Raw genomic sequence first — 17,404 nt, forward strand, 5'->3', positions numbered from 1 at the left:
GATTTCAGTTTTGAGAAGAAAATCTAATTATACATCTCAAGGAAAATGGGCATTGGTCATTTCTTGTATAAAAAGACTATTTTTAAAATAGAAACCATTTAAATAATGATTCCTGATTTTATATTGTTCCATACTTGGCCAAAGGTTCCATAAATGAATTTTTAATATGGATGTAAATGGAAACAATTTAATTTGTATTTTTATCAAAATGTGCTTTGAAATGCTAGGTTTAATATCTTGAACACTAGAATTCTTTGAAAGATATTTATTCTGGTTCGATTAATTCCATTTATTTTCCACTTCTTTTACAAAAATAAAATTTGTATGATTACTTTTCATGAAAGAAATGAGGGGTAATTCAATAATTAATTATAAAGTGCTAATTGTTCAAAAACTACAAATTACAGTCTATGGTTATTTATAGGACAACTATTTTGCTTTGCTTTGAAAGTTATCTGAATCATTTAAGTTAATACCTCTTTTCATTGAATTGCAAATTATCTAATTAAGTTGTAAGTTGAAAATTACTTAATTACATTTTAATTAGATTTTTATTAAGGAAATTTAAAAAGTTATTATAAATTGCAATACAAATCGTTAAACAACAATTATATCACAGGCCTGAAAATCTTCCGCCGTTCCACGATTATCTGTTTTTTGTATATTATTTATTTTTCTTATGAATGAATTATTAATGAATGGTTATCTTTTCCTTAACGTGTATTATTACTTGCGTAAAAATCTAGCTACTTGACTCAATTTTCCTCTTTTTTTGTATGTCTGCTGTTATCTCCCCTGATAACAGTATGAACTGTAAAAGTGAGGCATTCCCACAACAGATCGTTGTGGGCTAGAGGCTTATGGAGGTTAAGGCTTCACAATTTCGTGACCTTTGGCATGATTGTAAATATGTGGTCAGCACTGCGCACTGCAAGCCTTTACTTCCCACACAAGCTGAGTTAAGCTTCAAGCCGCCTTTAAGAACCGAACCCCAGTTTTTCACAATGATAGTTCAGTGCCTTAACCACTGAGCCATCCCGGAGGCTCAGCAGGATGAACAGAGATTATTTTTATATTGAAACGTATTGTATTTCGACTAATGAGAAGGAATTATGCTTGATAAAAAGATTTTAAATGATAAATAATATTTAAAATCGATCAAAAATTCAAAATAAATTATTTAAAATTTTTTTACCATTTTTGTTTTAACAATTCGATCAAGTTTCTCTTTCATTAAAACGAAATTTATTTGATAATCAAACCTCATTTGTAAAGCACGAGCCAGGCTGAAAATAGCCAGGAATGGTGCTATACAATATAATTCACACAAAAATGAGAAATTTTGCTTTATTGAAAGGATAACAGAACCGTTTTTATAAGTCAAATTTCTTGATTAAAGCTAGGCGACAACCTAAATCCCACCCCAACCTTGGTCAATCTTTAAAAAGGCTCACTTAAAAAAAAAAAAAAAATTGTTAGTGAATTCCTATTTCATCAATATTAAGATTGATTCAACTGTCTAAATTATTAAAACGAATTTTATTTGATAATCAAATTTTATTCGTAAAGCAAGATTTGTAATTTTCATAGAAACTGAAAACAACTACAAAACCGAAAAATTTTGTTTCATGGAAAGGTGACTAGAAAACTTTTCGTAAAGGAAATTTTCTTGATTTATAAACTAAGACGAGGACGTAATTTTTTCTTCTTCTTTTCCTTTCATCAGTAAATCTTTACTTTCTTCACTCCTAATTTTTTTTCTTCTTCTGTGCTACTGGAAGTGAATACAATGAAGCCGCGTGGAAAGTACTTACAGTTATTGACTAAAGTTGCATGATGCAAGCTGAGTCAAATTTAATTTCTTTTGATGCAATAAACGGGGCTGTGTTAAAGTAGTTTTACAACTTTATTTAAGACTTACTACGAAAGGGAGGGGTCGAAAATGAAATTGAGTTTTAAGGAAAATGTTCTCTTTCGAGCACGGAAGTCTAAAAAAAAGTTGTATTAAATTTCCATATTTTTTCGCTCTATGTTTCTAAATAAAGACTCCATTTGTTTCTCTCTTTGTTTATTTTGATGCTGAACTTTTTCTTGTGTATATTCTTCTCACGGGATTTCTCTTCCCTTTTGCCCTGGGCTACTGTCTTAAACCATTAATAATGCGGCTTAAATAAAAACGTGGATTGCAGACAAAGACTATTGTTTGCTGAGGTGTATGTTTAGCCCCCTTCTGTTTGGCAGGTGAAAGATACGGCTTAAAACTTTTCTTTTTAGTATCCTTTTTTTTTTAGAGTCACTAGGCTTTGTAGTTGGAAGTTTGTTGATATGCTATGCTTTGAGTTGGTGTGATATATTAGCATCGAATAAAAATTTTTACTGTGGTAAAATTTTGTGATGTTTTATCTTTCTACTGCTTAAACTTGTATGTAATAATTTAGAGTCTGCATATTTAAAAAAGCCAAAGCTGGGAGACTTTTATTTTGTTAGAATAGGGGTGCGCAACTATTTTGAGTGAAGGGCCACTTGCACAGCACGTAGATTTAAGAAGGGCTACACGCATATATTAATCACGTTAGCGGCAAATATGATGATTTTTATCATTAGTTAGAACATTAGTGTTATAAGCACCAGATATTTTTATCAGTAAACTTAATAACATATTTGCAGAAAATTAAATATTTTTAGTTATTTGAATTTATTTAAAACTAAAAACACTAATACATTTTTTAAAAAAAACTTTTTCCATTTTTCACAATAATGAATTTATTAATATACATAAATATGCATACATATTGGGAGGGGTGATATAAATTCTAACCAAAAAGAAGCTTACAGAATGAAAGTGCGAAAAAAGAAAGAAAAAAATACGTATTCTATAGAGTAATATAAATTTGAATTAAATAATTCAATAAAAGGAAATTTATAATGTTTAAATAAAAACCAAATTAAAATAAATTTTGACTGCGTTCAGAAGTTCCCTCGGGCCGCATATCAACAGTTGGCGGGCCGCATGTGGCCCGTAGGATATAGGTTGTGCACCCCTATGTTAGAACAATTTTCTCAAGATAATTTATTCATCGGAAAAAAATATTCCATAATTATTGAAGAAATATATAAGATTTGAATGGGATTATAATTTATTTATTATTAATTTATTTGTTATTAATTTATGTATTAATTTATTTATTATTATTTTATTTTTTATTAATTTATTTATTATTAGTTTGCGTATTAATTTATTCATAATTAATTTATTTAATTTTATAAATAGTGTCACCTCATTTTTATTCACTCACAGTTATAGTTAATTAAGTAATGAAAATGTTTTTGATGCATATATGTAAATACAAAGACCAAAGGTTACCTTAAGTCCTGGGTGAGCTCCAAGACCTTCGAAACCCGCTCCAAACTGTTCTGACGGTGTCTTTCGAAAACAAACAAATATGTTCCAACTGCTTTTTCATCTTAAAGAAAGAGTGGAGATATTTTTAATTTTTTTATTGTGGTTTAATATTCTGAAAGAAATATTTTAAATATTGATAAAAGAATTATTATTAAATTGTAAAGCGATTAACAAGCTTCAACCGTCGAACTATAAACTTATATTATTTGGAGCGGGCTCCAAAAGCTCTATGTCGCAGAACAGATCTGATAAAATGATCCGTATCTGGTAAAAGAAAACCCATAGAGCAGTGCTCTCCAACCTTTTTATCTTCGTGGACCAATCAAGGTTTAATAATTTTACTGTGGCTTGGGGACGGTGAGAGGGTAAGGAACGTTGACGGTTTATATTTTAGTTTGTTTTGATTTAATAATTTTAAATGACCTGTATTTAAACATGGCTTCAAAATAAAATGCAATTGCATGCACGGTATTAGTGCATCTTTAAGTGGTCAGCTCCCGGTTGAAAGGAACATGGAGCAACGCATTGAGTTTGAAAGGAAAATGAAGCAATCCCTCCCAATCGTAGAAACGCGAGAGATATAAACAACAGTTTTTAAAATGGAAATAGTTTTAATGTTCCTTAAGTATCATTTGATCTACGGACTGGTACCGGTCCATGGCCTGGGCGTTGGATACAACTGCCATAGAAGATAATGTATTTATTTTTTACATAAAATACTAATGTGGATTAAATTAATCTTTAGATAAACGCAGCTCTTTGGACAAGAGTTTCCTTAATACCTTCCCTTATATACCATTTCCTTACCCCTCATGGGCTGCAATAGCGGCACAACTCAAAAAAGCATGTTTTGAGATAAGTGGGTTTAAAGTTTTCATTGCTAAGGAAAATGCATAAGATGTTATTGCTTTAGTTTGCTTAAACGAAGATTACCTTCAAGTTGAATTATGAGTTGTGCTAGCATTGCTGCTGAAAGAATGTGCATTTTCATATTTACACCTGTTCTTAGTTCAAAACGCGTGTTTTTTTAGTTGTGCCACTGGCATTATTGCAACCCATGAACGACACATGATAATACATCGCAGATAAAAGATAAATAGTAAACATTCTATACTCAATTCTTACTAATTATTAATGATAAGTTCTTGGAGGGAGGTTTATAGGAGGTTAGGAACATAGTTTCAGATTTTAAAAAAAAATTGCAATCCCAATAACATCAAAACACGTCTTTATCAGAAGAACTAAGAAAAAACTCATAATACAATTTAAGATAATATCCACTCATAAAACTTACGAGAAAAAAATTAAAATAAAACCAAAATATTGTACAATAACAATTTCTTAATTTTATTTGTTAATTTCAAAAATAATACAATATTAAAAAAAACGACTACTTGATTTAGCTCGGAATTTTAAGTTTAAAAGGGAATAATTATAACCCATTTCGAAAACGTGAAGATAAAATTATAGATAACACAATAAGATAACATATTATAAAGATAACGGCAAGGATCGCATTGTTGAGAAAAGTATTCTTTCTAAAAGGTGTGTGAATAAGAAAATTTAAATCTCATTGACGACTTTCTCTTTCCCCTCTGAATAAATTACACTTTCTCAGCTGCCATAGACAGGATTGATTTATTAACAATGCAAATAATTGCTAACGCCTGGATTACTAAGGGTGATTAACATATTCATGCAGTAGTCAAGAACAGCAGATGTGAATTACATTGAATTAGTAAGACAGGCGAGAAATTAATAACAATACACTTGAACTATAATATTAACGATCGCGCTACCAGCATCTGATAGAACATGGAAAATACAGTCAGGCCCGCTATAAATATCAACTATTGTTGTAATTATTCGGTCGCCAGGGCAGTACTATTGATCGGATAGGAAGATTTATTAGCAATAACTAAACAAAACGACTAATGGGACATCTGTACATATTTACAAGGCGTTCATTCTCCGCTTTGTGGTTCCAACAATAGTTTCTTGTAAAAATACATCAGAGAGGTTGCTAAAAAAAATATTGGATGACGTCATGCACTTTTATTGTTTGAAGAGCGTCGTAGTAAAAGTATTTATAAATTTGTAGCACCACGTTGTTTAAACATAGTTTTTACACAAAATTTATTATAAAAGTAATCACTTGTCAAAAAATGAATGTTTATAAGATATTAAAACTTAAAATTATTGTATAATAAAATTAGATAACTTTATACAGAATACTCTCGATAACTCGAAAACCTTGTTATATAAAATAAAAAAAAAATTCCCCTTAGCATTATATATCAACCTAATGTAAATTTCAATTCCTATGTCGAAGAGTTTCTTCTGAAAACCATGTTGTGTCAAATTTTTTTTCGAAATAGAAATTCATTTTTTTTCTTCGGAAAAATCACATTTTAAGTTTAATGTAAACTAATTTTTTTCTATTTAATGCCTAATCATTTTTGTCTTTGTTTTAAAAATAAAATTATCATTGTTGCACTTAGACTTATTGTCTACTATAACATACATATTTATTAAAAGTTATTCTTATGTTTCATGTATCTACTTTTTAGAACATATTTAGTTCTGATCTTGTAATCTCGANGAGATAAATTTCGATATAACTTGCCTATCTTTCTGAGATGTTCTCTCCCCCTCACAATTTATTATTGATGTTGATTGTATCTCTATTTTCCCACAAGTCCATTAGAGCTATTAAAGGCTATATTTCTTGTAAGAGAGTAACGTCCTTTATGAAGGATGGGTTATAATATAGTTCTAATCCTAAAAAAAAATGTAATATAACATTTGTAGACATTTTGAAATAAGGAGATATTTGGGGTTCAAAAAATTTGTAATCGTTAAAATGCATCATTTACAATTTATTTTACTGCAAAATCAGACTCTTTACCAAATATTAATGGTCAAAACGTATACTTCACAATACTTTTCGTTTTAAAAATGGGTCCTTCATTATTTTTTGGTTGATGTCGATGAACATTTTTAATTCATAATTTTAAAACTATATATTCTTGAGAGACTTCTTGTGTTTTTTCCTGCTCAACAAAAACTTGACCTTGATAGAATAAATCCGATTCTGCGGTAACTTTAGATTCAGAAAATTATAAGTAGAATTCCCACAAATACGAGAGATCTTTCACAAAAAAATCAAAACTGACCACGGATTTGTGGTTTCTCAAATTCATCTAATATGTTTCTCCAAAGGGAATGCAGCATTTTTCTAGACAAGTAAATAATTCTTTAATAAGATTTAACGCAAATATGTTACATAAAATCTTTCGTTGCATAAATTAAAAGTTTTTCTCATATTTTTAACAAATTACGATAACTAATAAACGTTTTGAGTTACAAATTATTTAAAATAATTGGAGCTGATTTTAGTATATTTCTTGTAAAACATGTGAATATAGAATTATCCTATATTTTAACAACGTTGGGAAAAAGCAGTCATAAGGCAAGAGAATCAAAAAAATGCATTTCTTTCTGGATGATGATTTGATGCATTTTTAACTAAGCAACTTGCAGCTCAAGTATCAGTTTAGAAATGGAAAGTTCTAGAACCAGCTCGCTTTTCCTTTCAAATCCATCCTGACATTGCACGCCGTGTGCAACTTTAAAATTCAAAATGTTATTCTGCATCACGCTACGAGTGTCACATATCTCTTTTTGGCGCTCGTCATTAATATACCGCCGTTTTGGCGTACGTGAGAAACCAGATTTGAAAATCAAATCGATGGGGAAAAGGTCCGATTTCCATTTGTGCCTCTAACTGAGCAAAAGCTGAGGACATACGGAAATGTTGAGTACCCGCTGAATAAATGAAACAAAAATCGCCGAAATACAAAGCGCACCATCTTTTCTGTGAGTGGTTTCATATTACGTGATGCGTGGAAACCAGCGTCTTCCCGCTGCTGCTGGGTCTCGACCTTGACAAGAAGCGTTCCAAGATGGATGAATGTTTCTTCTGAATGAAGAAGTGGGTGGTTGGGATCTGGAAATAAATAAATAATGAAGAAAATATCTGCCACTTTCGCGCCAGGGTTCCTCCTTTGCTTTGCCTGTCTTGTCGAATCGGTACACATCTTTTTTTCCCCTATGGTTTCCTGTGTTTCTGCCAGACTTGAATAACTTTCATTTTTTTTTTTTCCTGTCTTGTCTAGAACGTGTTGTGACAAGAGACACTGGGCGTGATGATGAACAATAGTGTTGTTTGGCATGGAAAAAAAAAATTGGCTCTGTTTAAAAAGAAATTATGTCATTTCTGGTCGTTAGGTACGGCCAAAAGCTTATAGCAAAGTAATGAATGAATGGAAAGTGTTGACTTTATTATGGGTGGGGGGAAAAAAGCTCTTGGAGCTATTATTATTTATTCATAGTTTTTTTTTTTTAAATAATAAAATAACCTAATATTCACACAGAACAAAGTTTTCCAGTTGCTGATTATTTACGAATTTTAATTTATACAATAATTGACACATTAGTATTTGATAAATGAAATCATTATTAATTCCGTTTTACCGTACACTTTTAACTAATTGTTTACCCCTTGTATTACTGGTTATTTATTAATATTTATTTATAGATTATTCGACTGTTCAGTTGTTAATCAGGGTGCGTAGCGTTTTAAAAAAAGTGCTTAAAGGTGCTTATTTTCAATTTTCGTTTTTTAAAAGCCTTTAAATGTGCTTTTTTCCATGGGTATTTTTAAAAACTGCTTCATTTTCCCTTTTCCGAAATGTGATATTTTTCTTTACCATGTTGATTTTCGCCACAAATTATACAAAAAGACATGTCCTATTCAACGTTTTCACAATTAGTTCAACCCCAATCTATTTTGGCGTACCGTCGGTCTGTAGTGTATGAAAACACCATTTGTTTTACATGTTTGATGAAATACTTGCGGGTCGCCGCTTGCGTATACTGAGCTGGATTCAGTGGTAAGGATTTTTGTCTCTCATGTGCAGCCCTGCTGCATTTTACAAGAAATTCTCAATTTCGCATTTAATTTTCCGCCCTCTGTAATAGAATCGACAAATCTCTTGAATTTCTGCCGATTTCGGGAACCAACTTAACATTGTCAAATTTTTTTTTCTCTATTAGCGATAAAAAATGTCATTTTTCTTCTTAATTTCATCGTTTGTGACGTGCCATCATCTTCGTCACTGTAAATAAAACCGGATAAAACCATCAATTGTCAAAAATGTGCCAATCCTGTCTAATTATGATATTTTTCAAAGTGCTTAAAAATATTTTTTGAGTGCTTATTTTTTGTTGAAAAATTTGGCTACGCACAATAAATTGATTAAACTAAAATCGGTGGAGCGGCAATCCATCCTATGCCCATCCCATTTCCAATTAAATCATTAATAATTACGAATCAAAAGTTTTCTTTTTTCTACATAAGAATATTTTGATTGTACATCGTTTTATTGTAGATTATAAATGCTGTAATCAACAGATTATTATACTCATTAGTTGTTGATCAATGTAATCATTAATAAATACTAATCGAGAGCTTTTTTCTTACATATAAGTAAGAATAAATTAGATTACTAATATTTTATGTATTTTTAAAGCTTTTTTCTTCCTAAGATAATTTTAAATGCATAACGTTTTATTGAAGACGATAAATAATGTAATTTCTGGCATTATTCTTTGCTTATTAATATTGCTTTACAGAATACTTAACTTGTTTTAAAAAAATAAATTATTAAGTAAAATATTAGATTAGTAAAAACTTAGATTATTAATACCTGCGTTTTCTGCCCAAGGCAGTTGAAAAGACATCTTAACAATTATCAAATGAATGTTCTGACAAAGGGAAAAGCGAAGTTGAAACTAGGTTACTTAATACTGAACCACGAATTTTGTATTGCTTTAAGAAAAAAGAAAAAAAATTAGGCAAGCTAATTTCTTTATTTTTTCAACACTTTATGTGTGAAGAATTGAAAAATATTTCTTGTTTCGTTTTTGCTGTTTTCCTGTTTTTATTATAGAACAGTATTTTAACGGAACGTTTCTAACAGACTTTATTCCTTCATTTTTTCCCTGTTTGGTAAGACATGTAACGGTGATTTTTAAAGTTTAATTAATATTTTAAGAACAACTATAGCAGCAGTTCCTAATTTTTTTTCGGCTATGGAACTCTAATTCACCAACCTTCTTTCGACCGAACCACGTCTTCATAAATAAAGTATGTTAAGGCACTTCTGAAAGAACCAAAAAGTGCAAGAACCAATAAAATACTACTTTATTTTGATAATACTTAAGAATGGAGCCGATGTGGCTTAGGGGATAGAGCGTTCTCCTTCCTCAGGTGAGCCAGGTTGGAATCCCAAACGTGGCTAGTTAATACGACTTATGCTCCCGACTCGCCAGGACCACCATACTGACGTAATATATCCTCAAAGGTAGACGGATCATAGATTAGAATCCCCTGGCATCGGGCTAACCATGGGAGGTTTTCGTTATTTTCCTCTCCGTGTAACGCAAATGCCGATTAGTTCCATCAGTCCTTCAAGAAGGTTTAGTTTGTCCAATACTTGATCCGTGAATTATTTTGTCTTCTGGGTTAAAATTACAAGGCTACGGAATTGAACATTGACAGTATTAAACTCAGAATTAGGTCGGCTGTTCAACGCAGTTGTAAAATAAAATGAGAGAAATGAAATTTTCTTATCATAAATTATTTCAAATTGGATTTTATGCTCCAGCAGTTTAATTCGATGTAATGGAGCTAAATTTAGTCGAGGTGTTAAATTAATTTGGTTTTGGTGTGTAATACGTCAGTTGAAAATGAATAAAATAAGCCAAATTAGGGTTTTCTTTGAAATGGAAACTGAAATAAAAATCTCGAACGTCGAAATGGTTATTAGGAAAACACATTACTTTAACGACTTTAGTTACATATTTTTCAGTTGAAAAGCGCGATGGAAAATGCTAATACATTTTATTATAAACAAATGTCTTAAAAAGTAATTTATTAAATGTAGATTGTCATTCGAAAAATTAATTCTTAATAATAAAATTGCTCTTTCTTTTTCATTGGCATTTTACTTATAAACAATTTAATGAGGTGAACCAAAATATTAAATAGATAATGAATTATTAACTAGATCTGAATATAATTAAAAGTTTCAAAAAATCATCCAAAAATCTTCTACTTTAGAGAAAATATGTTAGGATTATAATAAATCCATGCATGTCCTACCCCCTTCTGCTGATAAAATGTAACTTGATCCTTCTCTAATCTGTTTACCGCGATTTTCGTGTTCGCTTCTAGTTATTCAAGGTCAAACTGTCCCGTCTCACGAATTCGAAAAGAATGTTTCGGAGGGATCAAATTACTTGTCTAATAAAGACACATTCCACTTTATCAACTTCATTTAGACTTGTCTCAACCATCTTCTGTTGCCAGAAAATAGAATACAAATTTTTTCTCACATTTAGTTAGAAGTTATAATACTATTTTAATTATTTTTTAATATCTTACAATTGTTTTAATATTTACTTTTTTTAATGTATACCCGATATCCTGTTTGTATATATCGTTGGATAATTAAACAGGGTGCGTAGCGTTTTTATAAACTGCTTAAAGGTGCTTATTTTCGTTTTTTAAAAGCCCTTGCAGGTGCTTTTTTCATTGGGTGTTTTTAAAAAGTGCTTAATTTTCCCTTTTCGAAAATGAGTCTTTTTTCTTTACCATGTTGATCTTCGCCACGTACTATGAGCTGGGTTCGGTGAGATTATTGCTCTCTCATGTGCAACGCAACTGCATTTTGCAAGATATTCTCAATTTCAGACTTCATTTAGCACCCTTTGATATCGAACCGAAAAATTTCTTGAACATTTCATAACGGCGAATATAATAAAGAAAGGAGTTCCTTGTCGTAAACTAGTTGTTTTATCATGGTCATGTAAAGTCTGTGTAAAATTATTTTGCATTTTGTTAATGTATATAGTGCTTAAAAATATTTTTTGAGTGCTTGAAAAGTACTTAAAAGTTGCTTATTTTTTGTTGAGAAATTTGGCTACGCACCCTGTTAAAAAATTTGACTCTTAGCTTCGTTGCTGGAAAAATCACCGTTATTTTCTATCCAAACCAATGGATCCGGAAATTTAAAAACGTGAATGGAAATGGATTGGTTATGTTCTACAAAAACGTAAAAAAATAAACGTAAAACGAGTTTTTGATTGGAATCCTCAGTGCAATAGAAAAAAAGGAAGACTTAAAAATACTTCGCTCAGGACGATTGTAAACGAATTGAAAACAATAGGAAAGACATAGATAGGAACAAAATATCTGGTCACAAATAGAGTGAGATGGAAAGCTATGATAGAAGCCTTATGCTCCCACCTCGAAGTGAAAAGGAATATGTATTTTCTATCCAGTCGGTTAAATTTCAGTCTTAATTTATGCTTCCAACTCGGAGTGAAAAGGAATATGTATTTTCTATCCAGTCGGTTCAGTCTTCTTACTATCAGTCCATTTATATATTTATGCCATTAGGCTAATTAAAAACTATACGAAAATTTATGCTTCCAACTCGGAGTGAAAAAGAATATGTATTTTCTATCCAGTCGGTTCAGTCTTCTTACTATCAGTCCATTTATATATTTATGCCATTAGGCTAATTAAAAACTATACGAAAATTTATGCTTCCAACTCGGAGTGAAAAAGAATATGTATTTTCTATCCAGTCGGTTCAGTCTTCTTACTATCAGTCCATTTATATATTTATGCCATTAGGCTAATTAAAAACTATACGAAAATTTATGCTTCCAACTCGGAGTGAAAAAGAATATGTATTTTCTATCCAGTCGGTTCAGTCTTCTTACTATCAGTCCATTTATATATTTATGCCATTAGGCTAATTAAAAACTATACGAAAATTTATGCTTCCAACTCGGAGTGAAAAAGAATATGTATTTTCTATCCAGTCGGTTCAGTCTTCTTACTATCAGTCCATTTATATATTTATGCCATTAGGCTAATTAAAAACTATACGAAAATTTATGCTTCCAACTCGGAGTGAAAAAGAATATGTATTTTCTATCCAGTCGGTTCAGTCTTCTTACTATCAGTCCATTTATATATTTATGCCATTAGGCTAATTAAAAACTATACGAAAATTTATGCTTCCAACTCGGAGTGAAAAAGAATATGTATTTTCTATCCAGTCGGTTCAGTCTTCTTACTATCAGTCCATTTATATATTTATGCCATTAGGCTAATTAAAAACTATACGAAAATTTATGCTTCCAACTCGCAATAGAGTGAGATGGAAAGCTATGATAGAAGCCTTATGCTTCCAACTCGGAGTGAAAAGGAATATATTTTCTATCCAGTCGGTTAAATTTCAGTCTTCTTACTATCAGTCCATTTATATATTTATGCCATTAGGCTAATTAAAAACTATACGAAAATGTATGCTTCCAACTAGGAGTGAAAATGAATATGTATTTTCTATCCAGTCGGTTAAATTTCAGTCTTCTTACTATCAGTCCATTTATATATTTATGCCATTAGGCTAATTAAAAACTATACGAAAATTTATGCTTCCAACTCGCAATAGAGTGAGATGGAAAGCTATGATAGAAGCCTTATGCTTCCAACTCGGAGTGAAAAGGAATATGTATTTTCTATCCAGTCGGTTAAATTTCAGTCTTTTTTACTATCAGTCCATTTATATATTTATGCCGTTAGGCTAATTAAAAACTAAACGAAAATTTATGCTCCCAACTTGGAGTGAAAAGGAATATGTATTTTCCATCCAGTCGATTAAATTTCAGTCTTCTTACTATCAGTCCATTTATATATTTATGCCATTAGGCTAATTAAAAACTATACGAAAATTTATGCTTCCAACTCGGAGTGAAAATGAATATGATTTTCTATCCAGTCGGTTAAATTTCAGCCTTTTTATATTTATGCCATTAGGCTAATTAAAAACTATACGAAAATTTACTTCAAACAGCCTGAATTCGCTTCGTTTTTATGCCTGTGCTTCGAATAGAAAAGTTTGGTGAATTAGACTAATAGAGCTACGAATAATATCTTTTTAATTCCCTTAAAGGTATCTGTCTGTGATCTTTACAAACCATTTAAAATATCAGGTTAATTGAGCATTGATTGACATATTTTCTTATTAGACTAAAATTATTGGGATTTACTGCAAACAGTATGAAAAGTGTTTGGCTGATCAGGATACAATGGAGACTTAAAATAAGCTTACAATGGAGACTTAAAATAAGCTATGCAAATGACTGAGTCGGTTTGTTAAGAAGCTTTATTTTTCAATTAACCTGAGACATATATATTTGTATTAAGATAATTAAACAAGATGCTAGTCACATTTAAAAAAAAAATTACAGAGCTTCGTATGCGTCAAGTACAAAGAATAGAAAATAAAAACGAGACGGTGGTGTAGCTAGTATTCAGCTTCACTCCTAGATTATGGAAGAGATTAAGATGTAAAGATAAGACTTAAGTAAAATTATTTATTCTAACCTAAAATTAGCTTCTTTTTTTTGCAATCAGAATAAAGCTTGTCAGGCTGATTTTCTTTTATTTCATAACTGCCGTTGAACAGTTGACCCCTATTTTGAGTTTACGACTACCTATGTTCAACTCTGTAGCCTTTTAATTTAGATCCCAATGCAGAAGACAAGGGAACTCTTGGTATTGGGAGAAATTTGTCTTTCTGGAGGACTTTTTTGATGTAACTTACCCGCAGTTGCATTACATGGAGAAGGAAACCACGAAAAACTTACACGGTCAGCCTGACGGCTAAGAGACCGTCTACCACTGAGGTTATTTTATGTCAGCCCTGTGGTCGGTGCATACCAGGTGCGGAATTGGCATCGACCAGCCATTGCTGGGATTCAAACCCAGGTACCCCATCGGAAGCGAGCGCTCTATCCCCTGAGCCACCTGTTACGCTGATAAGTAAATTATGGAGACTTTACGAAAGAACCTGATGCATTTCAAAATGACAGCAACGGTTTGCGATGACTTAATTTACTAATTAGCCTACAAATGTGTGTTCATATGTTTATTAATTGAGATCACTAAACAAAACTAAAACAACGTCTTCATCATATTTTTCACGACAACCTAAGGTAGGCCAAGGCCTTCAAAGGAAAATTCCTCCAGGACAACCTAGTTTTTGATCTGGATTGTCAGTTTTTTATTCTTATATTGCAAAACTATGCCAGTCGAATTTAAAAACAAAAAATAATGCGTTTCTCAACTGTTATTATAAAGAATAGACTGAAACAAAAATGAGTTGGCAATTTAACGAATCCGTATGTGCATTATTAAGATTCTCTCCTTGTAAAGATAAGACAAGGTAATCAATTTAAGTTTCTTCAGAAAACTATTTTCCATAAATTACCGAGGATAATGAACTTTAAATAAGAAGACGCCTTTTTTCTTTTCTTCATATACTGCCTCAATAAATATTAACCTGCCACTGCAACCCTAGTTGCCCCATAAATTAAATGGATTTAAAACCACTCCGTTTTCCAATTAGATGGAAACCTTTTGAAATAGTTATATTTTTTCTTTAAAAAAAATTGAATTGATTAATAGTTATCTTCAATTGTTAATATTTATTATACTGCAGTGATTTGTTGGTCACATATAAGAGAGAGCGCTTTATTAGGTACTCAATTACGGAAAATGTAATGTCTTTTAGTTTTTAAACAAGCTATATGTTTTGTATACTATGGAATTCATGGTAGTCTATTAATCAGACTTACATAAGGATGTCGTGTAGTCTATTTGTGAGTTTAATAAAACATTTGCAGAGAAGTAATTTAAAATTACGTTTTAAATTTATTTATCTACTTTAGGTTTGTTTCTTCTTGAGATTGGTTGTTCTATTATTTTGTTTTGTTTCATGTTTCATTCAAAAATAATTATTAAATACTCAACCAATAAGATTTAATTGAATCTACATTTTGAAGAACGTATGAGACCTCGGAATTCATTGTTTTTAAATATAGTGATTTTGATTTGAGGAAAATTATTTTGTTATCCAATTAAATATGAAAATTATTATTAAATTCTGATCTTCCTTTTTAATAATTAGGCAAACCCTCCCCCTAGGAGTTGATCTTTATCAGGCAATTACGAATTTCATGATCCCGCACTCTAATAATCTTCCACGTTTTTTATTTCGTGGAAAACAATTCTAATTTTGCTTCAGACTTGGTTTATATCGCAATTTGATTCCATTGCACTGAGTAGTAATTTTATGTCTGGCGCTGTTTAGCCGCTTTCGATTAGTTCCATTAAATTCAATATAAAACTAATCAATCTTTACAGTTATGCTCATTAAATTTGTTTATTTAGTGTCTGTTTTTCTGTTTCTTATGTATGCTGCATAGAAATATTTGGAAAGAAAATTTAATCTGAATTTTTTTAATGGAAATTTTGCAGTTTCTTTTTTGAATAGTTTATTAATATCAGTGTTTTTTAAAATTAAAAATAAAAGAAATGTGAGTAACAAAATAGGCTGAGTTAAAACGTTTTAGAGCGTTAATTAAAGGGAACATTTGATTGCTATTTTTTAAAATTGAGTGCGTTTTGAATCACTGCTAAATGATTTCTTTTTTTTCGCAAATTTGTTTATGTGTTTTATGTAATTTAAATATTTTCTTAAAACATATTGGGGCTTATATTTAAAATCATGCACGTTCAAAATTTGAATGAAGTTGGACCACACTTGATAAAGTGTTAAAAAAAGGTTTGCATTGAACATTTTCTTTCTCAAGTTTGAAGATATAGTAAAAAAGAATTATAAGATTACAAGGAAATTAATCTATAAATATGTATTAAAGCTTATTTCAATTTCACTGTTATGATAATGGCTTGTTTTATAATTCCGTCTTTCTTCTGTTATAGTTAGCTGGAATCGGTGTGCTTGCAGTTTCAATATGGCTGTACATCGACAGTTCTGTTTATCTTGGAAATACAGAAGACAGCTATATGTATTTCGTAGCTATATTTATATTAATGGCAGCGGGGGCAATCATGTTTCTTATTGGATTACTCGGTTGTTGTGGAGCATTACAGGAGAGTCCGTGTATGCTTGGAACGGTAAGATAACATTTCTGTTACTGAAACTGAATTATACTGTTACTCAATTATACTGTCACTGTTACTCAATAAGAATGAAGTGGTGTGTGATCATTGCCTGATCTAGAAATACGGGTGTCCTAGGCAAGGAGCACCCTGTTCGTTAGCTAAAACTAAATTTACATATTCTTTAACTATGAAATGTTTTTAAATTATTTATAAACAAAGTAAATTACGATATATTAATAAATTTGTGCTTATTTTTATTCAACTTTTTGTTAAATCATAACTCTAATAGACACATCTTAAAAGAAAAACTCAAAAAGCAATTATTTGTAACATTTAGGGGGCCCCCAGAAATGTGGAGGTGCTTGCCATGAGCTTCTGTGTGTGATGTCTGGTTTCAAACCCAGCTCTGAAATTAAGCGAGATTCTAACATGACTTTTTTAGTTGTAAATTAAGAAATAATAACGAAGAGACATAACTTCAAGAGAAGTTGTTTTATCCAAAGACTATAAAATTATATTAATAGGGACCGATCAAGACAAATTCAGGCCCAAGGCCCACCAAATTTTCCGGACCCCTTACTAAATGTTTTGAAATTAAGAGTAGTCCTTGCAGTGAAAATAATTTATTGATCTGCATGATTCAAGATAAACATTCTGAGAAATTTTGAAAGCAGACAATCGAAGATTATTATCTAATAGATAAAAATCAAAGATAAAGTTTATATATCTATAAATTTTAGCAAAATATAAAACAATAATATGTCAAAATAAAAATTGATATTTTATTACAAACAATTGAAATCGGTGATTTTTGCTAAAAGTCACTGATTAGCTGAATTATTTTTTATTTAATACTTAACCAAACCAAATCTAGCCCACCTTTCATTAGA

The 17,404-nt window shown here is 30.8% G+C and overlaps 1 protein-coding gene across 1 annotated transcript in view; it reads left to right on the forward strand.

Moving 5' to 3' along the window:
* Positions 1 to 17,404, forward strand: part of LOC107450121 (CD9 antigen) — a 77,926-nt gene that overhangs the window by 47,333 nt on the left and 13,189 nt on the right. Inside the window, exon 2 of the mRNA XM_021147449.3 lies at positions 16,332 to 16,526. Within this exon, the coding sequence (XP_021003108.1) occupies positions 16,332 to 16,526 (195 nt within the window). The remainder of the gene's footprint in view (positions 1 to 16,331; positions 16,527 to 17,404) is intronic.

This window comes from Parasteatoda tepidariorum, chromosome 3 (assembly GCF_043381705.1).
Source record: "Parasteatoda tepidariorum isolate YZ-2023 chromosome 3, CAS_Ptep_4.0, whole genome shotgun sequence".
Classification (NCBI taxonomy): Eukaryota; Metazoa; Arthropoda; class Arachnida; order Araneae; family Theridiidae; genus Parasteatoda; species Parasteatoda tepidariorum.